At 52.4% G+C, this 25,634-nt stretch overlaps 7 protein-coding genes across 7 annotated transcripts; 4 read left to right on the top strand and 3 right to left on the bottom strand.

Annotated features, from left to right (window-relative positions):
* Window positions 1–3,281: 3,281 nt before the first annotated feature.
* On the top strand, window positions 3,282–4,476 carry CTHT_0055150 (homoisocitrate dehydrogenase-like protein; the record flags this gene model as incomplete). Its single annotated transcript, XM_006695784.1, has 2 exons — window positions 3,282–3,309; window positions 3,425–4,476. The coding sequence occupies 2 exons, from the start codon at window positions 3,282–3,284 to the stop codon at window positions 4,474–4,476; spliced, it is 1,080 nt and encodes a 359-aa protein (XP_006695847.1).
* A 639-nt stretch (window positions 4,477–5,115) lies between these two features.
* Window positions 5,116–9,954, bottom strand: CTHT_0055140 (mitochondrial elongation factor g 1-like protein; the record flags this gene model as incomplete). Its single annotated transcript, XM_006695783.1, has 7 exons — window positions 5,116–5,170; window positions 5,247–7,261; window positions 7,365–7,479; window positions 7,548–7,811; window positions 8,403–9,189; window positions 9,247–9,567; window positions 9,633–9,954. 7 exons carry the CDS (start codon window positions 9,952–9,954, stop codon window positions 5,116–5,118), a joined length of 3,879 nt encoding a protein of 1,292 aa, XP_006695846.1.
* Window positions 9,955–11,013: 1,059 nt separating this feature from the next.
* On the bottom strand, window positions 11,014–12,289 carry CTHT_0055130 (aminotransferase-like protein; the record flags this gene model as incomplete). Its single annotated transcript, XM_006695782.1, has 2 exons — window positions 11,014–11,727; window positions 11,804–12,289. The coding sequence occupies 2 exons, from the start codon at window positions 12,287–12,289 to the stop codon at window positions 11,014–11,016; spliced, it is 1,200 nt and encodes a 399-aa protein (XP_006695845.1).
* Window positions 12,290–13,478: 1,189 nt separating this feature from the next.
* On the top strand, window positions 13,479–16,907 carry CTHT_0055120 (uncharacterized protein; the record flags this gene model as incomplete). The annotated part of the gene is made up of 4 exons (XM_006695781.1): window positions 13,479–13,630; window positions 13,707–13,819; window positions 13,886–14,176; window positions 14,230–16,907. The coding sequence occupies 4 exons, from the start codon at window positions 13,479–13,481 to the stop codon at window positions 16,905–16,907; spliced, it is 3,234 nt and encodes a 1,077-aa protein (XP_006695844.1).
* Window positions 16,908–17,315: 408 nt separating this feature from the next.
* Window positions 17,316–18,320, bottom strand: CTHT_0055110 (uncharacterized protein; the record flags this gene model as incomplete). Its single annotated transcript, XM_006695780.1, has 1 exon — window positions 17,316–18,320. The coding sequence occupies one exon, from the start codon at window positions 18,318–18,320 to the stop codon at window positions 17,316–17,318; it is 1,005 nt and encodes a 334-aa protein (XP_006695843.1).
* Window positions 18,321–18,820: 500 nt separating this feature from the next.
* CTHT_0055100 (putative GTP-binding protein) lies at window positions 18,821–21,242 on the top strand (the record flags this gene model as incomplete). Its single annotated transcript, XM_006695779.1, has 5 exons — window positions 18,821–18,830; window positions 18,897–19,565; window positions 19,619–19,688; window positions 19,744–19,837; window positions 20,202–21,242. 5 exons carry the CDS (start codon window positions 18,821–18,823, stop codon window positions 21,240–21,242), a joined length of 1,884 nt encoding a protein of 627 aa, XP_006695842.1.
* A 3,388-nt stretch (window positions 21,243–24,630) lies between these two features.
* Window positions 24,631–25,370, top strand: CTHT_0055090 (uncharacterized protein; the record flags this gene model as incomplete). Its single annotated transcript, XM_006695778.1, has 2 exons — window positions 24,631–24,757; window positions 24,814–25,370. 2 exons carry the CDS (start codon window positions 24,631–24,633, stop codon window positions 25,368–25,370), a joined length of 684 nt encoding a protein of 227 aa, XP_006695841.1.
* Between the last annotated feature and the right edge of the window lie 264 nt (window positions 25,371–25,634).

Genomic DNA, 25,634 nt, shown 5'->3' with positions numbered 1-25,634 from the left:
AGGTAATTGTGGTAGTGTCGCGATGTCGCGATGTCGCGCAACCCAAGCCTGGGGTGCGACAAGAAAAAGCTGCAGCGTATTGCTGCGGAAGCGCGTCTTTTCGAGCCTTGGGGGTTTGTTGGCGGAGCACACGGACTCGAATGTGTTTTGCTGCTTCCCCAATAACGACGAGGAAGCGCCGTGACTTGATGCAGGCGAGATAAAAGCGGTGATGGCAACAGTCAGGAGCCAGAAAGGGCGGGTTGTTGATTGATTGCTGATGGCAGGTTGCGAAGTGGCCAGCTTAACAAAGTGGGAGGTTGCGAGACCTGCGACGAAGGGACGCCGAGCGACAAATGAAGACGCGGTTGCTCAGTCGAGCGACAGCTTAGTGGTGCCACCCTATAAAAATGCGGCCTGCCTCACTAATTGGGAAACACGCTGCCCGTCGGGGAGGGGGGGTTGAACAATGGGGGGACTGGCCTTAACTTCAGGGGGAAGCTGGCAAGCTGCGGATCCCCTCGTGGTTGTGCTCCTCGTCATCCCCAAACAATGCAGGCACGCAGAAAGACATGCGCGCAATGCGGACCTGCAGCAGCAGTTTAAAGCTATGGAGGGGAGAATGATGAGGCAGCTCACACGGCGGCACAGGCTCCGGCCACCAAGCTCCCAAGCAACCTGAGTCCACAGGTCCAGCGGGCAAGGTTCCTGTTGAAATCAAACGGATAGCCCGATGCCACAATGACTGGTTCCCTGGCCCAGGGCCAGCTGCCGACGGACGCTGCGTTTCAGGGATTCGGCAGCCAACGGCGACTGGGCTTGGCGCATCTCGTGGACCTGCGATCTTCTGGTACAGCTGGGAATGCAGGCCCGTCAGTTTTGTTGCGGCTTTGTCGTTCGTTGGCAGTGTCGGTGGGTCCAAACAGGTCGCGCGTGTGGGACGTCCTGTTCCAATCATGCTTTTCCCTCCAAGGAATGCCGATGTACAAGGCGTTCATCTGATTGCACATGCTTTCGTGAGTCGTGCGTCTAAATTCTAGCATCATCACTTCCAGCCCTCCATAGATTTAAGGCAATTGTGAGGGCTCCCTTTGGTTATCATCACATCCTGGAACACTCCCCGTCAGCCAGCTCTCTTTGTCAATGACTTTATCATGGTTAGTCCCCGGTCGTTGATCATCACTGCAGATGTCACCTAGCTCCTTGAGGCCTCCATCATCGTCTTCAACATTTTTCAGGACTTGAGCGTCGGAGAGCACAAGGCTGATGGAGCCTCGGCTTAGCTGACCCGTCTTCACCACACCTACGGGTTGCCTAGGCAGCTGGCAAAATCACATACATACACGGTCCAACGCGCCATACCATCCATTCATCTTTCGTTTGGGTATCATGTCACAGACTTTGCTCGTTCCTGGCGTTTCTCGGCCATCTATCCGCCACCTCTTCTGAATGGCACTCTTTTCCTGCGCGAGACGCAACTGCGCCTGACGAGTAACGCGCCTGAGTTCCCGTTCACACCGGACCTTTTTTTTTGCCAGTCATAGAAGGCAGCGTTAAACCAAGCCCCTTCCCGTTCACGATACGCTGGGTCATCCAGTGGCTTGCGCAACCGCCGCGCGAAGCGATTGTTTTGAAAAAGACGTGGAAAAGTGACCGATCCGGATGGTCATCGTTCCACTGGTAGGTCATATCATGTGTCGAAGGATATCTGGTCTTGAATGCAGAACTTCATATCGTGTGTAGAAGGATATCTGGTCCTGGATGCAGAACTTCATAATCGTGATGCGAAAGTCGAAGGTTGAGTTTCAGTCCAGCTCTCTATGCGCTACCGTAAGTGCCTAACTGACGTCGACGAGCTTTCCGGCCCGGTAATTGTTGGCTTGAACGTCCCAAACCACAATTCTTAGCAGATTGAGTTCTCGAATATCTCGGCGCATCCAGGGCAACATCTCGTATGTGAAAGGCACAGAAGGATTCCTGACTATGTATTCCTTAACAATTGCCCTAAGAGGCCGTCCCTTGTTAGCAGCACCTCGATTCCAGTCGTCGAAACCGCGCTGCCTAAGGTCATCCTCTTGGTTTTGGGTCAAGAGCACATAGCCATAACAGTGCACGGTGAGATCTTCGCGACTTTTTTCCTTAAGGCGTCCATAAGCTCAACAGTCGCAATAGAATGCGTCTTCCTGACGAATAACATCATCAGCATTAACGTAGCCGTCATCCAGATAACTCTAGAGCACGAGCTCCCTGGGATGGGAAAAGCGGAATTGGAGAGTAGTCAGCCTAAATGATCCAAACATTATCCGCCTACCTCTCGACCGGCTCTGGTACCTACCACTTTCACCGCATACTCCGAGTCATCAATGATTGCGCGAAAGACATTAGCATGGAGACCGCCACCAAAATGCTCTAGAAAAGTAATGTCGCGTTTCGAGCCGTCGCAAAAGCGAATCAGCTCGAGCTTCGGCCCTCTACACCATGGAAGTGACCGAGTAGCTTGCATTAGTGACTCGGTAGCACCATTGAAAACTCAACACACAGTAGTCCGCTAAACCGTACAGTTGGATGACTATCTGTAAGTAGAGTACATTGTCGAGAATGCTTTGATGGTCTGTTTTTATATGATGAGCGTATGAAGCTATGCAGGGGGGCCACACTTGAGGTTATTGCCGACCGATTTGACGACTGGTGGTCGGATCACTTCCTTCTCCGAAAGTTCTTTAACTGGAGAAGCTTGGTGTTCATGCCATGAGGTTGGAAATTAAGTATCCTAGCGACTTTAAGTCAAAGAAATGCCACGGGGTCTCTGACTTGGCCACTGGTCATCCGGCTTCGACAGGGACTATCGTCTGAGATTCTGGGTGATTGGGCCTCAGAATCTGGAAGAAACATAACCTAGGAAACGACCAGGGCAAGGACTTTTGTAAAACATGGCCAGACATAGAAATCTCGTGACTTGAGCATTCATCCAAGCTCGTCGATCTTGCGTTGTTGGTTAGCAGACTGAAGTGGAACTATAAGAAGCAACCTGGAAAGTTACGGGTCATGCCCTATCCGATGAGGACACCTCACAGTCTCATTTTCCAATGCACACTGTGCCTTACGCCCTGTAACATCCACTCTTTGACCCCAAACGGAGCTGTGTCGCTTGGCGGGGCGATCGCCGGGATGGCAGCTCCGATCCCGGCTGCGTGTTCACCTATGGCGTCAGTCCAGCTTTTCTGACACTGCCGAGACTAGTCCAATTGGCCTCGAAAATATTCCTCGGAAAAAAAAAAATAAAAAGAAAACAAGAGCACACCATGGCGGCCCGGAGAACTCTCAGAATCGGTAAGGTCTTTGTGCACAGCCCGACCCCGGGGCTAATTGAGAGATCAATGTGATCAATATCAACCTGCTCAACCTCGTCTCAGTGCCGCTTTCCGCTGACTCGTGCACATACCAGGCCTCATTCCCGGCGATGGCATTGGCAAAGAGGTGATCCCCGCGGGTCGCCGCATCCTCGAGGCCTTGCCCGCGTCGCTGGGCCTTAAGTTCGAGTTCATTGATCTCAAGGCCGGCTGGGAGACCTTCCAGCAAACGGGCGTTGCCCTACCCGAGGAGACGGTCTCCGTACTCAAGTCCGACTGCGACGGCGCCCTCTTTGGTGCTGTCAGCTCACCAACCAGCGCTGTCAAGGGCTACTCGTCGCCCATTGTGGCTCTGCGCAAGAAACTCGACCTGTACGCCAATGTGCGGCCCGTCAAGACGGTCGTGTCCGCGCCGAAGCCCATCGACATGGTGATTGTGCGCGAGAACACCGAGGACCTGTACGTCAAAGAGGAGAAGACCTTCGATACGCCCAATGGCAAGGTCGCCGAGGCCGTCAAGCGCATTTCGCAGCGCGCCAGCAGCCGCATTGCGACCATGGCCGGCGAGATCGCCCTGCGCCGCCAAAAGATCCGCGCGGCCGGCAGCCCCAGCATTCACAAGGGCCCCCTCGTCACCATCACCCACAAGTCCAACGTGCTGTCGCAGACTGATGGCCTGTTCCGTTCGACTGCACGCGAGGCTCTGGCTGCGCCGCGGTTCAAGGACGCCGGTGTCGCTGTCGAGGAGCAGATTGTTGACTCCATGGTGTACAAGCTCTTCCGCCAGCCTGAGGCGTACGACGTGATTGTTGCCCCCAACCTGTATGGTGACATCCTGTCTGACGGTGCTGCTGCGCTGGTCGGCTCTTTGGGCCTGGTTCCCAGCGCTAACGTTGGCGAGGGCTTTGCCATTGGTGAGCCCTGCCACGGCAGCGCGCCTGACATCCAGGGCAAGGGCATTGCGAATCCTATTGCTACGCTGCGCAGCGCTGCGCTGATGCTCGAGTTCCTCAATGAGGAGGAGGCCGCTGCCAAGATCTACGAGGCTGTTGATGCTAACCTCACTGAGGGCAAGCTGCTCAGCCCGGATCTGGGCGGCACTGCGACCACGGAGGAGGTTGTGCAGGATATCCTCAAGCGTTTGTAAAGGCGCTGGCGTGCCTGTGGTGGAAAAATTCTGGAAATAACTATGTAGAATGAAGTACATGTACATGTATACCCGGGTCTTCACAAAGTAAAAACAATAAGCGTGACTGGTTCAATGCTCATTAAAACACCAGCTCATGTTGGTTCTTAGCAGTATTGAGGAGAGATTCATCAAATGTCATTCCTGGTAAATACACTTCCAAAGCCCGGAAGAACTCGCAAAAGCTGTAATATCATACATGTACATACAGGTACACATGTTACATATATAAACAGGCAGAAATCCCACCCATCCGACTCCTCTGGCGAAGTTGGCCTTATACCCAGATATCTATCCCAGACCACAACACCTTACCTTAGTCCATCAAGGGACATCCATGATAACCCCGATGAAACCATCCATAATACATAGTCATCACCACGCCGTTGATCGTTTGCCTTCCAACTCTGCGTTTTGTGGCTTTTCGCTGCCGCAGCCTTGCCAGATTGCCTTGCAGATCTGAACAAGGTGCGCAGGCACTCAGCTCGCGAGTTCGGTCCACAATGAGCCAAAGAGGCCAGTTTGCGGACACCTTCACTCAAAAAGAATAGCCGGAGAAACTCGAAACTCTCACAGCCAGCAAGCACAGCTACATGTTGCTTACTTGGTCCGCTTAGCTTCGAGTTCCTTCTCGTACTGAGCAACAAGCTCCTTCCTGTAGGTGGTAAGAGGGACATGCATCAGTATAACAATTCTCACAGAAGACATAGAACAAGATCGGGGACACATACTGCAAGTGTGGCGGCGCCGGAGCATAGTGGCTAAATTCCATGCTGAACTCGCCCTTACCCTGGGTGGCAGCGCGCAGATGAGTACTGAAGCCGAACATGGCGTTTAGAGAGCACTCGGCAATCATGGTGAACTCATCGGCGCCGACCTCGGTGTCCACAATGTTGCCACGCTTGTTCATGAGCATCAAAACGTTACCCTGGAACTCGGCAGGAGCCGTGATAGTCGTCTTCATGAGAGGCTCCAGAACAATGCCGCCAGCTTCCTTAAAGGCCTTGCGGAAGGCCATCTGAGTAGCCAGGTTGAAGGCATAATCGCTGGAGTCGGTAACGTGAGTGGCACCATCGGTGATGACCATCGACGCCCCAATGACCTTGTGGCCGAGCAGAGGACCCTTGAGACAAGCCTCCTCAAAACCCTTGCCGCAAGCACTGAGATACTTGTCAGGAATGGTACCGCCAACGACGCGTGTCTCGAAGTGGTTGGCCTCCGGGTTCTCCGAGTTGGGCTCGATCCAGCCGATGACGCGGGCATAGTCACCAGGACCACCAGTCTGGCGCTTGAGCAGGTAGTCGAACTCGGCACGCTTAGTGATGGTCTCGCGGTAAGCGACACGCGGCTTGCCCGTTTCGCACTCGACCTTATACTCGCGACGCAGACGCTCGACATAGATATCGAGATGCAACTCGCCCATACCGCTGATGATGGTCTCTTCGGACTCCTCATCGACATGCAGACGGAATGTCGGATCCTCACGCATAAAGCGGTTCATGGCCTTACTGAAGGCGTCCGCGTCGCTGCTGCGCTTGGGCTTGATGCTGAGTGACATGACGGACTCGGGCACGTACATGGACGTCATGCCATAAGGCAGACGACCATCGGTGAAGGTATCGCCAGAGGCACACTCAACACCGAAGACAGCACAAATCTCACCGGCACCAATCTCATTGACATCCTCCATCTCGTTCGCGTGCATCCGGACGATACGAGGGATACGGACTTTCTTGTCAGTGCGGGCATTAAACAGGTACTGGCCCTTCTTGAGCGAGCCCTGGTAGACGCGCATGTAGGTGAGCTGACCGTAGGGGTTCTCTTCTAACTTGAAAGCCAGACCGACGAAAGGTAGGGAGTTATATGGCAGAAGCTGCACAGGCTGCTCGCCCTTAGACCGGTCCAGGGCAACGTTGTACGTCTCGCTGGGGTTTGGAAGGTAGTCGCATACAGCGTCGAGCATGGGCTGAATGCACTTATCGGCAAGCGCAGAACCCATTAACACAGGAGTGAACTTGCAAGCAATGGTCGCTCTCCGGATCGCAGCCTTGATCTGCTCGGGCGTGGGCGTCTTCTCCTCGAGATACATCTCGGCAATCTCGTCATCAACGTCGGCAAGCTTCTCGATGAGCTCCTGCCTCTTCTGCTCGGCGAGCTCCTTCAAGTGCTCAGGGATAGTGTTCGAGACCTTCACGTTCATACCACGGTGACCGTCGTTGCGAATTGCCTTCATGTTGATGATGTCGACCACGCCTTCAAACTCCTTCTCGGCACCAATGGGGATCTGGATGGCGGCAGCGGGGATCTTGAGCTTGCTGTTGATCATCTCGACAGCCTTGAAAGGATTTGCACCCATGCGGTCCATCTTGTTGACGAAGCTGATACGGGGCACGTTGTAGCGCTTCATCTGCCGGTCGACGGTAATGGTCTGGCTCTGGACACCGCTAACAGCGCACAAAACCATGACAGCACCGTCGAGGACTCTCATGGCACGCTCCACCTCGATGGTGAAGTCGATATGGCCAGGGGTGTCGATCAAGTTCAGATGGTACGTCTCCTCGCCCTTCTTCCAGTCACAGAAGGTGGCAGCAGACTGAATGGTGATACCACGCTCGCGCTCGAGTTCCATGGAGTCCATCTTGGCGCCGACGCCGTCCTTGCCTCTAACTTCATGGATAGCCTTGACACGGCCAGTGTAGAAGAGAATGCGCTCAGTCACGGTGGTCTTGCCGCTGTCGATGTGTGCCTATGCAGCGGTTTCATTCAGTTCTCTTCTCCCTGCGTGCCCCTTCTGTTTTGCCGGGCTGGGTGTTGATGATGGTAGGAGTAATAACTGGGGCCACACATACTGCAATGCCGATGTTCCGGACCCTCGATATCCTCTTGAGTTCCTCTGGGCTCATACGCGCAGCAGCGGCTTCAGGGGTCATGTTCGCAGCAGCAAGCTCCTTGGCCTGCTGCAGACTGGAGTTTGAGAGAGCGTCAGCGTGGGCTAGCGCAATCGGGGTGGGTTTGGCGCTGGGATAGCATACGCAGCCTCGGCCGCGCTGGAGGCAGCCCTAAAATGACTGGTGCTGAAGCAGCGAAGGCCGCTCAGCTGGAAACTGTATGGAGAGGCGCATTGCGGCGAAGAGGCACCAACGAGGGCGGCGCGACTCGCGAGGGCAGAAGTGATAGTCCGCACCGCGTGTCTGGAGCCGACAGCGCGGCCGCTGTTGAGGGCAGCAATAGCCCTGATCACCCGCATCTTCGTAGCACGCACAAAGACAATGGGGGACAGAAGGTCAAAGGAATGACTGGGGAAAGAAGGGAGGTTCCAGGCTGGAGAGTGGAGGACAGTATCCAAACCTGAACTCGGCGATAGGGTGGTGCCAGCTCTCAATTCGGCTCAAAGCAGCAGCAACGAGGCCTGTGAAATTTTTTGGTGGAGCCAATTGGGGAGACAGGGGTATGCGCCCGCTGCGCCGCAGAGGCTCTACCCCTCATCCGACTGCCTCATACGCCTGCTCGCCCGAGCGTGGGGTTGCAACCGCTGTCACACCACTCAAAACTTGATGGGAATGGCCGTACATATACGTAAAGCAAAAAAAAAGTATTGTGCTCCGATGACAAGCCGTTCAGTTGTTTTTCACTAATTTTTTTTTTCAATAGGTAAGGTACCTATCTATTAGTGGATTGCAGACCAACTTTGTACACTCTCCTGGCTCTGTGGTAAGCCCAAGGTCGGGCCAGCCAACTTCTACTGTTTGCATGTCTTAACCTCCTCAGCTATATATCTGGTAGATGTGCTGCCATTGTTCGCCATGGTCCATCACATCATGTCTTAGAGGCCGAGAAACAAACTCGAGCCGAATGCGGTAAGCAGCATCGTGATGCCAACCACTAACCCCTGAGTCTTGACCCAGTCCAGGCCCCGTGAACAGACGGCTGCATTCTCCTCACCCCCCTCCTCGCCCATAAAACCGGGCCTAGCCGCATACGCGGGCGTTGTGTAGGCCGGTTGGTCAGGGACCTTGTCCTGGTCCGGCGCAACAGTGGCCGACGGAATTGGAGCGCTCAAGCTGGGGAATGCAACAATGTTGCTCTTGGTCGAGTTAAACTCGGTGGCAGCTATGCCGATTTGATTGTTTGCCAGATCATACACGACATATGCCGAACGCAGAAAAGTATCGCCGAGCAGGTAGGGAGCCGAAGTAAAGTTTTGGATGCCAAATTCGCACACATCGCGGCCCTCATAGGGGCCGGAGGCAAAGACGGGGGGCTGACCTGTCGTCATGTCGAGGACAAGCTCGTCCATCCTCACATCAATGCGCGGTCCCCTGGGGCCCGCAAAACCAAAGGAAAAATAGCCTTTGCTGCTCTTCATGTCGCAGGGTAGGACAGCGACCTGAAACTCAGGCGCATAGATTGCCCCAACTTCCTTCCAAACCTGCTGGGCGAGGTCTGTGGGCAGGTAGGTAAGGGTGGTTCCGGAGTCCAGAACGACGGGGACGGGAAACTGCTTCGAGGTAAGAGTGTCCTCTCCGGTAGGGCTAACTGCGTGCAGCGATGTCAGGGCCACTAGAAATGATGTGTAAAAATTGTCTTGAGTTGGATAGATCTTGATACTCGTGAGGTCGCCTGCATACTTTTCGGTGTCAATACCACCGAAGAGAATGCTACCCGCACTGGCATCTGGTATGAAACACTATTAGCCCCGGAAGCACCTAGAGTGTCAGGTTTGGGGCTTACCTAGGTCATTGAGCCACAGACTATAAGCAACGGTGTTGATCAAGCCCTCGTTGACCATGTTCACCGGGAGATTTGGGTACACGGATGAAAGCGACTGAGTAGTCCCCACGATCGCTTCGTTGATGTCATAACCCACGCCGACAAGCCCATACGGAATGTCAGTCTTCAGGCCTAAGCCCATGGTCATGTTGTTCAGAGTAGCACCGCCAATCTCGAAGACGTCGGTGAAGTAGTCGCCGTTGGACGAGCTACCATCCACATAACTGATATTAAATTGGCCCTTTCCGACTACATGGAACGTCGAGGACTTGCTGGGGCTAACTAAAACGGCACGTTAGTGGGTTGGAGTACGAACAGGAAGGGAATAGAGCTTTGAGCAGTCATACATGATCCGAGGCTGCAGCCTCCTGTTTGTGCATTGCTGCAGGCTTTGGCGCCCGAGTCGGGAACCCAAATATCGCTGCTACCTGTGTCCAGCTGAAGTGTCAAGTTCTGTGCCGGCGTACCGAGCCGGCATGTGGCAAAGTAGCCGCCGCGCATTTGCTCATTGGAAATAATTTCCTCATAGGTCGAAGCGCGTTTCTGAAACCTTGACAAGTGCTGCGGCTTCTTTTCCTTATGTATGTCCCATAACACAACACCCGGCGTTGTGGACTGTGCCAGTTGCGCCAGCAACGTGGTAACGATTGCCGTGCTGTACGCTCTCATGGTGGCAAGTCGAGAGTGACGAGCGACGTAAATACCGGTAAAGGCTGACGAATTGAAGTAAGGTTGATGACAAGATCAACGTTGTGAAATCGAGGTTGGAAGCCACAAAACCGACTGCCTACCCAGAAGTGCAGTCAAACCGGTACTGGAGGTATATCCGATGGAAGCGTTCATGGAAATCAGAGAGCAGGAAGTAGTCAAAGGACTGGATGAAAAGCCCTAGCCTACGTTCTGACGATCAGAGGAGACACCGGTCCACAGCAGTCCAGAGTCTTCGTCCGATCGGCCACGTCTTAAATCTTGAACACTGCCGCAGATGGAAACGGTTCGTTGCTGTGTCGGTCAGGTTCAGCAAAGAGAGCAAGCGCCACCCATGGAGGCCTTGAAACGCCTTATCCACTGTCATCCCCGAGGAGGCATTGACTCGTTACATATGGCAATAGAATGCAAACACAAGCCATTCTTGACATGATTCCGCTGTGCCGGGCTTGGGATTACCATGTCTTGCTCGACGATCACGTTGAACTGCCATCCGCGAACTGATGATGTCAGTCAAGAATTTCAGGAGCCTTCTAGGGGAAATGCCGTCCTTGGCGCGGGCGGGATGCAACGCGCTTGGCACCGATCTGCGGATGCGTTACGCAAGCATCCAGTAATTTTCACCGTGCTATCTCTTGGGATCGGACGTCATCCATCACAGGAAGAATAACTAAATTTTACATGCTCAATCTAAGGCCAACCAAAGCGTTTGGCTGCCTCAGTGAGAATTGAGAGACATAGGGATTTCTATGTTCCAGTCATTGTACCGGATGGACAGTTAACGGTTTCTGAGACCCCTGGGGCGCAAGGTACCTTCTACACGGTGCGAGACAGCGCCCATTCATTTTCATTTCGAGCCCATAGGGAAGTTCAAGTCGCGCGAGGCTCCCTCAACTACTCCTCTAGAAAGGTTCTTACAAATTGTGCTAGCTCAAGGCATGTTATGGTTGCAGTTCCATAGGAGAATCCGCATACACTGAGATAGGCGGTATGAAACGCGATTTGGCAGCCAGATGGATCTCACTGAAGGTGTTCCTCGATGTACTTCCCTAGCCTCCTCAACCCCTCGATCAAAATTTCCGTCTCGCACACGTACCCGAATCTCACATAGCCTACGAAATCTTTTCCCAATCCAAAGCATGGGCATGCCGGCATAACCAGAACCTTAGTCTTATCCAATAAATCCAATACAAAACTTGGGTCGTCAACTGGGGTCCCGTCCCGGTGCTTGAACCTCACCAGAGCGGTAGTCCCAGCGGTTGGCTTTACCCATTCGCAGTGATCTTTATACCGCAGAATGAAAGCTTCTAAAAGACCCAAGTTTTGGTGGGCCAGCCCCAGATTCCGCTTTAGCAGCGGTCCCACGACAGACTCCGACAGAGCGAAACTGGCGACTTGGTCGTCGAGCTGTGACACACTAATAGTAGTGTAATCTCGGGCAGCAGCAACAGCCTCGATAATGGTTCGATCACGGGACGCAATCCAACCTATGCGGATTCCTGCCAAGGAGAAAGCCTTCGACATGGAGCCCGTGGATACACTTCTGGCATAACCTAGTGAGAGGATCGAAGGGGGCGCTGGTTGAGCCGACGGAAGGGAGTGGTAGAGTGGGCTGTAAACTTCATCCGAAAAAATGATGATGTCGCGCTGTTGGGCGAAGGAGACGATTTGAAGAAGAACGGACGGCGGGATAGTACTGCCGGTTGGGTTGTTGGGGTTGTTTATGACGATCATCTGCAAGTTGTGGCTAATCAACATGTGCTCCAACAGACCCTTAACAGCAGACGTAGGTAGACACTCCAGTTCATACCTTGGTGTTACGCTTCACTAGCCCCTCAAGCTCGGTCACATCAGGGATGTAGGCATTCTCTTCCTTCAGCTTCCACAGGGAAACTTCGGCCCCAAGGCTCTCTGGTACAGCATACAACTGCTGATAGGTTGGGTAGACGCAAATCACATGGTCTCCGGGGCCAACGAGCGTATACAGGAGCAGGAAGTTAGCAGCGATAGCTCCCTGCGAGATAAGAACATTCTCGCTGGATAACGGCTCTGCATCGGAGGCACGATCGTATAGAGCGGCGACACGGCGGCGGAGAGTCTTGGAACCTCGGATGGCACCGTAGGTCAATTTTGCGGACAGCCAGAGTGGATTCTGTGAATTCTTATCCTCACACATGCGAATGAGGTCGTCAAGTGACACCGACGCGGCGCAAGTCTCTGCAAGGTTTAGAACACCCGGCGTTGTTTCCAGCCTGTCCATCCACTGCTCGACTTCGAAGGGCTGGATCTTGACCATTTTGGCGACCCGGTCTGAAAGCGGCAAAAGTCGGTTCGTGTGGGACCCTGGATTCTGAAGACAACTCGATTGAGAAACTCTTGCCCTCAATTTGCCTTTCAAACTCTACGGTACTTATATATCCCTGGTTCCAGAGCAGAAGCGTGTTGTCATTATCGTGGCACCCATTCAGGATTAAGCACCCGTAGGGGAAGCTTCTCCAATTTGATCTCTGTAGGTCGCCGTTGCCAGGCATTGACCCCACCTAGATGGGTAACATTGAGCGAGCGATCCTTCTGCCAGCCCACGCCTAACTACTGTAAGTTGTTGGAAAGGCAACTCTGCTTGTTCTAGATAAACCTGGTAGGAAGTGAAAGCTATAGCTCTGACGGGAGCATATAGGATGAAGGATCCAGGTGGTCAGGTGAACTTGGTTGAAGATCTCCTACCAGTCTGTTAGAGTTGTCTCTGATCTCAGGTAACTGCGTCATTTGAGCACGCCCTCTTCTGGCTCCCACTTCTGGGTTGATAACGATGAAGCCATGACATTGAGGGGCGGGACCCTTCATCACGTGGGAATCAGGTGGATCATCTCTGATCACCAATCACGAGGCGTCGTCTGACATCTAGCCTGCATCCTGAGTCTTGGACAGGGGTCTTGGCACAAGTTCCCCAGGCACTCTGTGTTTCTTGGCTCGTCAACCCCAGCGCCCTGCCGCAGCTCCATAACGACATCATCGGGACAACGCAACGCAGCGAAGCAACGTTGTTGGGGGGCTGGCATTCATCGTTGCATCTGTGCATGCTTCCAGCTTTCCGTCCTCATTCACTTTACTTCCCATATATTCCGTCCTGAACCCGCATTACTTTCCCGTCAGCGACGTTGTTGGCGTCTGGCTGGTCGACGTCGATGCTTAAACCTGTTAGTGCTCAGGAGCCGAGCACCTGAGGCTGGGGTGTGGCGTCATCTTCCTCAGTTGGCCTGCGATTGGACGTTGAGGGTCGTCATCGCAGCCTGCCAATCCGTGAGAACACCAGACTAGCGACCGCCGATCTGGATAAACAGGCAGCTCCCCAAGACACCATATTTGGAGCTTCTAGCTCCCAAGCTTCAGGTTGTCGTTTGACACACCCATCTGTGTCCAATCCGTCAACACATCTGCTCGACCAATACTCTTCATTGCCGTTGGCTGTCTGCCGCTTTGCCAATATGGCGCCCAAGCTACCGCGCACTTTTGCGGTAGCAGCACTATCGCTATCTTGGGTGACAACAGCCTACACCAACTACTCGTCCATCGATGTGGACGTGATTCGGGCACAGTTGGACCTGATGGACAACCGACCCAAGGATTGCCCTCCATGGTATGACACTCGTCGACATCATGGCAATGTACGCTGCTGCGGGGATGGGGTGACTGATCGTTGTTCGATTACACAGCTTCAACTGTAATCTGCCTATCTATTCATGCGGCCAGTTTGCGCCGTGCAGCGAATACAGTGGGAAATGCGACTGTCCTGCCGGCTTCGGTGGTGACAACTGTCTTGAGCCCTGTATGTTTCTCCTGAGGTACACCTCCCCATAGCTCAGTAACACACATGCTCACGACACACATATAGTATGCGGATCGCTAGCTCGAGGTCGTGATCGACCCATGCGCAAAGGCCCCTCTTGCGAGTGTGATGAAGGCTGGACAGGCATTAACTGCAATGTCTGCACAAGCGACCGGGCATGTGATGCTCTTACCGAGACTGGAGATGGCGGCGTTTGCTACACTGGCGGCGAGGTGGTCAAGCAGAACTACCAAGTCTGCGATGTCACCAACAAGGCCATCCGGGACCTTTTGAAGGAGAAGGTGCCGCAAGTGACCTTCACCTGCAACAAGGCGTCTGGCGAATGTGACTTCCAATGTGAGTTTCGGAAGGTTAGCCTCATCCAGTCTTATTCTGCTAATCATAGCTAGTCTGGGTTGCCGAACGCGAGTCGTTCATGTGCCACTTAAACGAGTGTCAGTCCAGCGCAAACTTCGACCCTGCTGGAAAGAACTCGACATCATACAAGTGCGAAAAAATCCGTTGCGAGTGCATCCCGAATCGCATGCTTTGCGGTGAGAACGGGTCAGTTGATATCAGTGATTTCCTTGTGGAAATGATTCGTGGTCCTGCGAGGTTCGAGTGCACACAAAGACCCGGCGAGCCAAAGAAGTGTGCCTTCCAGGAGCCAGAGATGAATAATCTCATCAGCGATATCTTCGGTGATGCCAGCATCTTCTTGACTTGCCAGGCTGGAGAATGTCTGTACCACACCGAAGTGCCTGGCTTTTCTCCAGAAGTTCCAAAGATCAACACCCCCCTGATTGCCGGGGCTATCGCCGCTTGTGGTCTGTTTTTGGTCGCAGCTATTCTAGGCACTTGGTACCTCTCCAGGAGGCAATTCCGTTACGGTCCAATCCATCTGGATGACTCGGACGACGAGGCGATCAAATTGATGGCAGACCATAAGCCCGCTACCCTCTATTTTTCAGATGTCTCCTACAACCTTAACGGCAAGCAGATCTTGTCTGGCATTCAGGGTGTGGCTCATCCAGGAGAGATCACAGCTATCATGGGGGCGTCTGGTGCCGGCAAGACCACCTTCTTGGACATCCTCGCGCGTAAAAACAAGCGTGGTGCTGTCACGGGAGAGTTCTACGTCAATGGTGAAAAGGTCAGCGATGCGGATTACAAGAATGCCACTGGCTTCGTCGATCAGGAAGACACCATGTTGCCTACATTGACTGTGCACGAGACGATCCTTACCAGCGCTCTGCTCCGTCTTCCGAAAGACATGACTCGGGCGGCAAAAGAACAGAGGGTCATTGAGGTCGAAAAGCAGCTGGGTATTTATCACATCCGAGACTCTCTCATTGGGTCAGAAGAGGGCAAAGGCCGTGGTATCTCCGGCGGTGAGAAGCGTCGTGTAAGCATTGCTTGCGAACTAGTCACGAGCCCCTCCATCCTGTTTTTGGATGAACCTACCAGCGGTCTTGACGCCTACAATGCCTATAATGTCATTGAATGTTTGGTCACCCTGGCGAAGACGTACAAGCGAACTGTCATCTTCACCATTCACCAGCCAAGGTCCAATATCGTGGCTCTCTTCGACCGTCTGATCTTGCTGGCCCAGGGCAAGACTGTTTACTCCGGCCCACTTCATCAATGCCAGGATTATTTTGATCAAATTGGCTATAGTTGTCCTCCTGGATTCAACATCGCTGACTACCTGGTCGATCTGACGATGCATGCCGGGGCCACCACTTCTTACGATGATGGTAGCCTTGCAGCAGACGACGGGAGTGTTGGACTCAGCAGCATAAGAGCAGTCAAGTCGCTCGCTAGCAGTTCTGGGAGCATTGAACACGACGGCACGGTTGAGTCCTCGGCCTCTCGGCCAAAGACTAAGCGCCACAACTCCGTACGGCTCAGGCAGGAGAGAGAGCTCTTTACCCGGCGCAAGCATACGGTCGACACGGCAGCCTCCTCGGATGCTGGAGATGAGGTAGACGGGTCGTACAGGCTCCAGACCACACCACACATTGTTCCACCCCATGGAGATGACGATGACTTGCCACCTGCCGCCACTACAGGCACAGATCTTGATCTATTGGTCCAGGCCTATCGTCAGTCGAATATCGCCGCTAGTATCCAAGACGAAATTCAGCAAGCTGTCACTGCAGCCCTCAACAGCAACGGCCGGAATGCTAATGGATATACTCCCGACGGTCCCAACATTAACACTGGTACCATGGGCAAGGGTTATGCGCGCATTGGTTACTGGAAGCAGTTTGTCCTGCTCTCACAACGGACATGGAGAAATCTTTACCGTAACCCGATGTTGATGTTGACCCACTACGCCATCGCCATTCTTCTGGCCGTCTTCGCCGGCTACCTCTTCTATGGTCTGACCATGGACATTGCAGGGTTTCAGAACCGCCTTGGCCTTTTCTTCTTCATCCTTGCCCTGTTCGGATTCAGCACATTAACCTCGCTTTCGGTTTTCTCCCAAGAGCGTCTTCTGTTTGTTCGTGAGCGCGCCAACGGATATTATCATCCCATCACATATTTCGCCGCGAAGGTGTTGTTCGATATCATTCCACTACGCATCATCCCACCCATCCTTCTTGGCACAATTGTCTACCCTATGACGGGTCTCGTGGCCGAGCTCAACAAGTTCCTTATTTTCATGCTCGTGCTTGTGCTCTTTAACCTTGCCGCTGCCGCTATTTGCCTGTTCATCGGCATCGTCTGCAAAGATGGGGGAGTTGCCAATCTGATCGGCAGCCTAGTCATGCTGTTCAGCTTGCTGTTTGCAGGCTTGTTGCTCAATCACAACGCAATCCCTCCTGCTGCTCTTTGGCTTCAGTGGCTGTCGATATTCCACTATGGGTTTGAGGCGCTTATTGTGAACGAGGTCACCCAGTTGACCCTCGTTGATCATAAAATTGGGATTGATATCACTGTTCCAGGCGCAGCGATTCTGAGCTCGTTTGGTTTTGATAATCAGGCGATGTGGAAGGATATCACGAACTTGGCTGTATTTGGGGCTGTCTTTATTGTGTTGGCATATGCGGCCATGCATATACTGCTCGTGGAAAGGAGGTAATGGTTGGTAAGCCTGGGGGGGTTATCGTTAATTTCTTTCCATAGGGTTTGCTTTTGTGGATATATACTTGAGCGTGTGGTTCTACCGGTCGTTCATAGGGCTTTATTCCTTGCTTGGAACATGCCTCTTGTGTGATTGAAGACACATGGAGTAAGCATCTGGGTCGCGGGCGTTAGGTAACGCATGTAACGGTTCATCCTAATTTCAGTAACATCAATGTTATGGCCATGAAGAAGCGAGAGAGAACCTTGACGTTATGTAAAAAGCATACAAAGAAACGTATATATTGAGACACCGTGGATCAGACAACAACCATGATTCTTGGTATTCATACAGTACACGCCGGCATCATACTACACACGGCTTAATACAACTCCTCAGACTTCCTCGGTCTTACCCATCCACCCATCACAACTTGCCTCCTGTCAACTCTTCAGCCACAATCTTCTGGCGTGCGGCAGTCTTGACGCTGTTGCTCTTCTTAGCATCGATGATGTTGGCCGAAGTTCCAAATGTGTCAGCGCGCAATTCACTAATACTGACAGGAGCCTTTTGGGTATCCCAGATGCTTTCGCAGTTTCCGCTGCCACCGTAGCGGAAAGTATCGGGTTTGAAGAGCTCCTCAACACGCTGTTCCAGCTCCTTTTCATCCACAATAAAGTTCTGAGCTGCCACGTACAGCTGCGCCAGGGCATCCCTCCGAGCCTCCGCCTTCTTAGCCATGATGGCAGCATGCTTTTTGGCTGCCTTCTTCGCCCGTGCGAACCGATGCGGGTCCTCCTCCAGATGACCACCAAGCGCAGTGGCTTCCAACACTGTGGAGCGGGTCAACACCTCATCCAGCCGCTCAGGGGCCATTGCGGCAGCTAGGTTGCGCTCATAGTTGCGCTTGCTGCGCGCTGCCCAGCGCTTCTCACGAAGCTGCTTGCGCTCGTACAGCCCGCGGAGACCTTCCTCGAGGGCTTTACGACGTGCAGCAGCCATGCGCCGTCGCCGCTCTTCGTGCTCGGTCTTGGGCGGCAGGCCGGCCAGCTCGGCTTTGGACAGTTTCGTCGCATTCGCGATATACTCGGGCTGGATCTTGCGGTCACCGTCGCGCTTGGGGAAGATGTCGCGAGGCACGGGCAGGTGGCCCTTGATTGGTCCCAGCTTGATCTCGGACGACTGGGGTGGCTCCGGCAAAGTGATGAACCTGGGTGACTGAGGAGGAAAGACGATGGGCGCTGCTTGCTGCTGTTGCTGCTGCTGCTGTTGTTGCTGCGGATTCCGAGCAGCTGATGAGGTGCTAAGTGATGCTATTGCTGGCCGGGTTGGTTTCTTGCTAATGACAGTCGCCGGAGCCGAGATTCGGCAGGAGGAGAGGGCGGCTGAGAGGCCGTTTAGTGTCGACGGCCGGGGGAGCGAAGGAGGCATTTTGTGGACCTGTTCGATGCTCTTTGACGAGTTACTCTGTTTAATTCTGCCTTTGGGACAGAATTGGTGGCCTCCCTTAACCAGAGAGCTGGGATTTAAGGGCAGTTAACCTGCTCTGCGACTGAACTCAAGACCCGAAGTCGCTGGCGACGGCACTGAGCGTGATGCACGAGTTGGAAATTCTGAAGTTCGGCGTTGAGATGAGGGGCACTAGTCCTGATCTGGCTTAGTGCATTCTGTCCCTGCCGCAGTTCTGCCCACCTTCACCGCCTAAATTTACTGCAAGAAAGAGACCTGTTAGCTCCACATCGTGCCAAAAAATGTTCAATTGACAATCTCTTCGCTCCATCCCCATCCCTTCAAACTTTTTCCTCCTTGTCTTCCACACTCAGCTTCCCTCTGTGGAAGACCGCTAATCTCCATCTCGCAGGCGGAACCGTCTGCACTTTTGCTCTCAAATTCCCTGTCTCAGCTGATTGCGTACGTAAAACGTCGCCGAAATGGGAACAGGTAGGTAGTTTAAGTCCGTTGTCGTCATTCCTCCCTGAGATCATCAGTGTTAACTAGCTGTTGCAGGGAAGAAGGAGAAAAATCGCCTCCTGCGGGAAGGCAGGACGCCCGGCGACCCACATGTCAAGGGAGAGAACTTCTACCGCTCAGCGAAGAAGATCAAGACCCTCAACATTCTCAAGGAGGGCAAGCCGATCCGGGATAGCAAGGGCAAGATCGTCAAAGCTGCTTCTTTCCAGAGCAAGGAGGTGCCCAAGGCGGTTATAGAGCCGAACCGGAAATGGTTCACCAACACTCGAGTCATCTCCCAGGACACGCTGCAGTCTTTCCGGGAAGCCATGGCTGAAAAACAGAAAGATCCCTATACGGTCCTGCTGAAGAGCAATAAGCTGCCTATGAGCTTAATCCGGGATGGGCCAAAGCTTGAAGATGGTCTCAAGAAACACCAGGCCAAGATGACCATTGAGAGAGAACCTTTCTCGGAAACCTTCGGCCCCAAGGCCCAGAGGAAACGTCCCAAGCTCAGCTTCAATACGGTTGATGAGCTAGCCGGCTACAGCGAACAGAGCCTCGACTCGTATCATGCCCGCCTGGAAGAAAAGAAATTGCTGAGTGGCGCTGCAGGTGCTGCTGCTCTCGAAAGCGAGGCCCCTGTTGAGGAAGACTTCAGTGTTGCCACCGCAAAGGAGGCAATCTTCAACAAGGGAACTTCGAAGCGCATCTGGAACGAACTTTGTATGCCAATCAGTCCTTTACTTTACGTTAACAGACCGCTGACATATCATCAGACAAGGTGATCGATTCGTCAGACGTCATCCTGCATGTTCTGGATGCGCGCGACCCGCTGGGCACGAGATGGTATGCTTCATACCTACTTTCCTTCTGAGGTTTTTACTAATCAATGATTGTGCAGCCGGCATGTCGAGAAGTATCTCGCTGCCGAAGCGCCACATAAGCATCTCGTGTTTGTATTAAATAAGATCGACCTTGTACCATCCAGCCAAGCGGTAGGTCCCCCTTTCTTTAATCTTGATCTCTAACTCGTATCTCCAGTGTTTTTGCTGGTGACCCCAGGGCTTTCGTCAGGGTGCTCTCGTGCTTTTTGCTCAATGGGAGATTGTCCGTTACAACCCTGGAAGATTAATATCCATCTCCAACGTCCCTGGTCTGGTCTTCAGATTAGGGACTGATGGCCCCCGTTTTGGGGTGTTGTCGCCGGATACCGGATGTGTTTCAGCTGAGTTGAAGACAGCCACGGTCCTGTTGGACAGCACATGGTTGTCTTCTTAGTAATGATTCACACATTTTGTCGTCCCTATTTGGTCTCGTCGTTTAATATCCTTTTTGATTCACGGATGCTGACGGACCTAGGCTGCATGGATCCGCATTCTTCAGAAGGATCATCCCACTTGTGCGATGCGGGCCAGCATCACAAATCCCTTCGGCCGTGGTTCTCTAATTGATTTGCTACGGCAGTTCAGCGTGCTTCACAAGGACCGCAAGCAAATTAGTGTCGGTCTGATCGGCTACCCCAACGTGGGCAAGTCAAGTATCATTAATGCCCTCCGCGGGAAGGCTGTGGCCAAAGTCGCACCGATCCCTGGTGAGACCAAGGTTTGGCAATATGTCACACTGATGAAGCGCATTTATTTAATTGATTGCCCTGGTATTGTGCCACCTAATCAGCATGATACACCGGAAGACCTCCTTCTCCGTGGCGTTGTCCGCGTCGAGAATGTTGAACACCCTGAGCAATACATTCCGGCTGTTTTGAGGAAGGTCAAGCAGCATCATATGGAAAGAACGTACGAGCTCAGGGGCTGGAAGGATCACATTGAGTTCCTTGAAATGCTCGCCAGAAAATCTGGAAGGTTGCTGAAAGGTGGTGAACCAGATGTGGATGGCGTTGCCAAACAGGTGTTAAACGACTTCATGCGAGGCAAGATTCCTTGGTTTACTCCAGCTCCTGAGCCCGAGAAGGGTGATGAGCCAGTGATAGAAGGACGAGCAGGTCGTCTCGGCGAAATGCCGAAGAAACGAAAGCGGGAAGAGACTGAAAGCGTTGCCGACACCTCAATGGCCGATTCAACTGCGGCAGCCGAGCCTGAAGATGAATCAGAAGATGAAGGTTCTGACTCTGAGTCCGAGTTCTCCGGTTTTTCGAGCGATAGTGATTCAGAGGTGGAAGTAGAAGTTGGAAAAGAAGCTCAGGATGACAGCGCACCAGATATGATACCCCTTGACGAGACAAGTGATGAGGATGAATATAATGAAGAGGATGACGATGGTGAGGAGGATGGTTCAGAAGATGGGGACGAGATGTCTGACAATGACATCGAAGACGCCAGCGACATCGAATCTGAAAGCGAATCTGAACCTTCTCCTCCCAAAAGGCGTAAGAAGGCGAGGTAGATTAGCCACTGAGCTGTCAACTTAAGAATGGACAGGCTGGACGATGCCCAACGACCTCTAATTTTCCACTATACTTTGACTGAAAACTTTTCTCGTGTTTTTTGAACGTTATGCTCTCCTCTTCAGCTCGGATATGAAGCTGTTTTGCCTTACGCTTTCTAGCTAGGAGTCAACTTGCACTCTGCAATTGCCTCCAACCGGGTATCCCTCTCACATCACCCGCCTTGATGGCAGCCGAACGGGTGAGACGGTAATGCTTGCATAGGTAATCGGTTAGTCAGCCCCTTTGCTAATGGCATTGATCTCAGCCGGGAAGCAATCCAAACATGCTATGACTGGTAGGTGTCTTTGTCAACTGTCCAAAGAAATATTGAAGGCACTGTTTACCCATCAGAATGCCTAGTGTCCTACTTAGTCTTCAACCATGTGCCATCGTAGCGGCTGGCTTTTTAAACTCCTGTTCATCAGCAAAAGTTGGGCTTTGTGAACGGCATTATTGATGCTAATTGACCCATAATGTTTGATCTTTGGTGTTTCCCTCTTTTTCTCCGTCTAGGTTTCTCCCCCCCCCCCCAATTCCTCTCAACTCATGCCTAAGCAAGGCCCCGGCAACTGCAGCCACGACATGGATCTCACAAACATCCTCAGTCCCGCACATTCTATTTAACACCATCCGATGTGGATAATCTAACTATTGGCCAACTATCCGCAGGTCAGATCTAGATAGGAAGTCTGGAGATGAGTGGGACAATGTCTAGCAGAAGGATGGCCGTTTGTATGAAGCTGAGGGGAAGGGGTGTTGGTGGGCTGGTAGATTCTTCGTTGTCCTCTTCCGTCGTGTCATCAAGACTTCCTTTTCGAGCATCGGTTGTGGTCTCTGGACTCCATCATCAATACTTCATCTCCATTACACAACCCTTCACTTGCTTTCTTCCCAACCAACGATTTGGATCTGACCGTCGAATCAGGTCCTAGTATAGCTTTGGTTTGCAACCTCTACCCCTCGGCCATGCCTGAAGCAGCCTTCTGAATTGATAGCGAGAACCAATTCTTATCCTACGACGGCAAAGCTTTCTTTTCGGCTTGCCCAACTGTGGTGCAAAAGCCTACACTTTCCGAGAGTGGTAAGGATGATCTGCAGGTAGGTGACCAACAGAAAGATCCGACTTAGGGTTGATACATGATATTTTACAACTACTATCTCTACCACGATTGAGCCGACGCGAACATACCCCCGGATGAGTGCCAAGAAAGCTGGTAGTGGAGTGACAGAGTGTGTAAGCAGGTCGCGTTGTTGGCAAACAAGTGGAATGCACGGCTCTGTAATAACTTTTTACCGTCAACATTACGAAATGTCAGACTCTACAAAGACGCACGCACACACACTTGGCCTTTTCAACGGTCACGACGACTTGGGATACATTTATCTCTCGCGTGGGAGTTGAATGGAGGTCTACAACGGTGGTGAGCCAGCTGTAACCACGCTTGCAAACAACAACACTGGCGCTTACGTAGCTTCTGACACTTCCTTGGGTTACAACGACCAACACAACATCAGGCACCGCTGCCAGGTCATCCACCAAGTCTGCTCCACCTCCAGTTGCGGAAGACGATGAATGGACTTTACAGACAGTGATGACTACCATCACAGCACCACCACTGCCTACACCAGATGCCGGAAACTGCTGTTTGAACGGATGGCAATGACGTGACTGTACGGATTCCGCCCATGGGTATTGGAGTTGAGCAGCGCAGAAATCGGTAAACAACGTAGAAAAAGCTCAGACAGCTTGGTTAAACTAGCCTGTTGCCATGTCATATTAATCAGTGATGGAATAACACCTACCTCGATGATCTCAAAATGCCCGAAGCAGAGTTCTATACCAAAAAAAACCTGGTCATCAAAGCCCTATTGTTTGTCTGAAGCATTTGGCTCTAGTCAATTCAGAGCTGAGGAGTGTCTCAGTTCACTTTTGTTCAGCTGAGTTTGAAACAGTTCCTCTCCAAGAACAAAACATATGGTAACAACGATTTGTCCAGCAGAGAAAGGCTCTTTGTTGACACTGTCCATGTCCACAATGTACAGATTGAGACTAACACCTCTAGGAGGGGACAGGGGCATCTCAAAGCATGGGCGGCTTAATATCAAAAGTGATGCCTTTCCGCAAAAAGAATCATGAGCGGACCCAGCTCAACAAGATGACCGCGGAGGGACACTTCAACAAGCGGCTCGCTCCAACCAATGAAGAGCTCCAAGGCAGTAAGTATGGCAGTGAAGGGACTAGCAGTCTCAACAACTGTGAAATCCCTGGCTTATCTGACATGGAAGACCCCGACCGGTCCATGGTCGAAGGGAGGGAGCTGAGAAGTGATCCTCTTAATTTCATTTATGACCCATCAAAGTCGACGCTGGAGAACCGACGGCCGCTGCTCTACCGCAACCTCTGGAGTCATTGGCAGAAACGGCCTTGATTATGTGCGCGTGATAAGACTTACTGAGAACGCATACATGTCCAGTAACTTCTGGCTTATGTAAGTGTGCAACTTGAAGCATAGAAAATGATTGGTCCTAGGCAAGGAGGATCTCGCGCCGCTGTCATTCTACAGCTTAGGCAGACGAGAATATGCCATTGGGATAGATGAAAAGTATATCCCGCGCCGCATGTCAGATTAGAACGGCAGTGTTGATGTTAAGGTGTGCCTAGAGTTTGGTTGAAGCAGCAGGTAGAGGTAGTTCCCGGAGCCAATTCCCCCATCCCCCCTTTATGCACCAATAACACTCCGTAGCATGTACCGTGTAAACATATACCAGATGCTCTTTGCCCGTCAAAGTTAGAGGTTGAGATCTCAATACATTGGAGCAAAACCATAGGATAGCGAATTTCAATTCAACACTCTCAACAACACGACATAACAGTCCCAAGACATCCCAAGACATGACGGATAATGAGCGAGGAGAAGGGTTCGGTTGACTAGACCATAGGCAGGACTAGAAATCTCTAAGCGGTGGAGACGCTACAGTCCCAGCAAAGGAACAGTAAGGGGTTGAAATGGGAAGGACGGGATGACGCAACAGACGCAGGCCAACTGAAGTGCCCCTCCCCCACCCCGCTTTACCCCTCAGGGGAAGCTATTTGCTGAAGGCAAAGAAAACTCAAAATTGGAGGGGATAAGCTGATCACATCATCCGAAAGCTTTCTCTATCGTCCTCGTTCACGCATATATTAACACCATTTGAGCCCTCAAGTATATATAGCGGGACACCGAAGCCGTCATCTCAATCCACAAGTCGTCAGTTCATATCAAATTGTAACCAATCTCGTCAGCAAGCACGCAAGCAGAATATTTTTCAGTTAACTGTTGTTCGATTTCATCAAACGACAGAAACATGGCGCTTCCTCCCAAGTTTGCAGGGCACCGCCTTACCTTCGACACACTCTCTCCGTCCGGGGCCAGTGCCAAACCCCTCCACACACTTGAGATCTTTCTTGACTACACCTGCCCCTTCTCAGCCAGTAAGTACCTGAGCCTTCGCCCCTCAAACGATTCTCCTCCAAGAACGCCACTTTAGATCTCATCACTCGCGCTCTCCGAACAGAGATCTTCCGCACTCTGACCTCGGTGGTCATCCCACACATCCGTGCAACCCCCTCGCTGTCCTCGTCCCTTCAGCTCATCTTCCGCCATCAAATCCAGCCCTGGCACCCGACCTCAACCCTCGCTCACGAAGCTGCACTAGCCGTGCTGCGCCTGACTGACGGCGATCCAGACAAGTTCTGGGCTTTCTCAGCGGCGCTATTCGATGCACAAAAGACCTTGTTCGACGAGGCTGTCGTGGATGAGACGCGCAACCAGACGTACCGGCGTTTGGCAAAACTCGCAGCCGAGACGGTCGGCGTGAACGAGGAGCAGGTGTATAAGCTGCTGGAGATCAAAAAAGGGGAAGGGGAGCCGCGGAACGTGGGAAATGGGGTAACAGTTGATGTCAAGTTTGTTGTTAAGATGGCGAGATTGGTGAGCGTGCATGTGTCTCCGACGGTGCTGTTTGATGGGGTTGTGCAGGGAGATATTAGCAGCTCGTGGACTGGGGAGCAGTGGAAGGAGTGGTTGGAAAAGAACATTGTCTGAGAATGCTGGCTTAGTAGGTAGAGGGCCATGCTGTTGCGGTGCTTGTCAGATAGAAACTGTCTATCACGACTCGCCTTGCTTCCTGTCTAGACTGGTCTCTATCAGCAGGGGGGGATTGACATGATGTGAGGAGGAGTAGGAGGAGTGATGTTAATGATCTCTGTGATAGCTTTGTCACATAGCCGTCTATCATGATGATCATACATGCCACCACTCTCTAATGAAGAGACAAGGTTTGGCGAAAACAGAAATAAAAAAAAGAGA

Source organism: Thermochaetoides thermophila, assembly GCF_000221225.1.
Source record: "Thermochaetoides thermophila DSM 1495 unplaced genomic scaffold scf7180000011820, whole genome shotgun sequence".
NCBI classification, from domain to species: domain Eukaryota; kingdom Fungi; phylum Ascomycota; class Sordariomycetes; order Sordariales; family Chaetomiaceae; genus Thermochaetoides; species Thermochaetoides thermophila.
The sequence above is the reverse complement of the archived record's forward strand: the minus strand, read 5'-3'. Positions and strand labels throughout refer to the sequence as shown.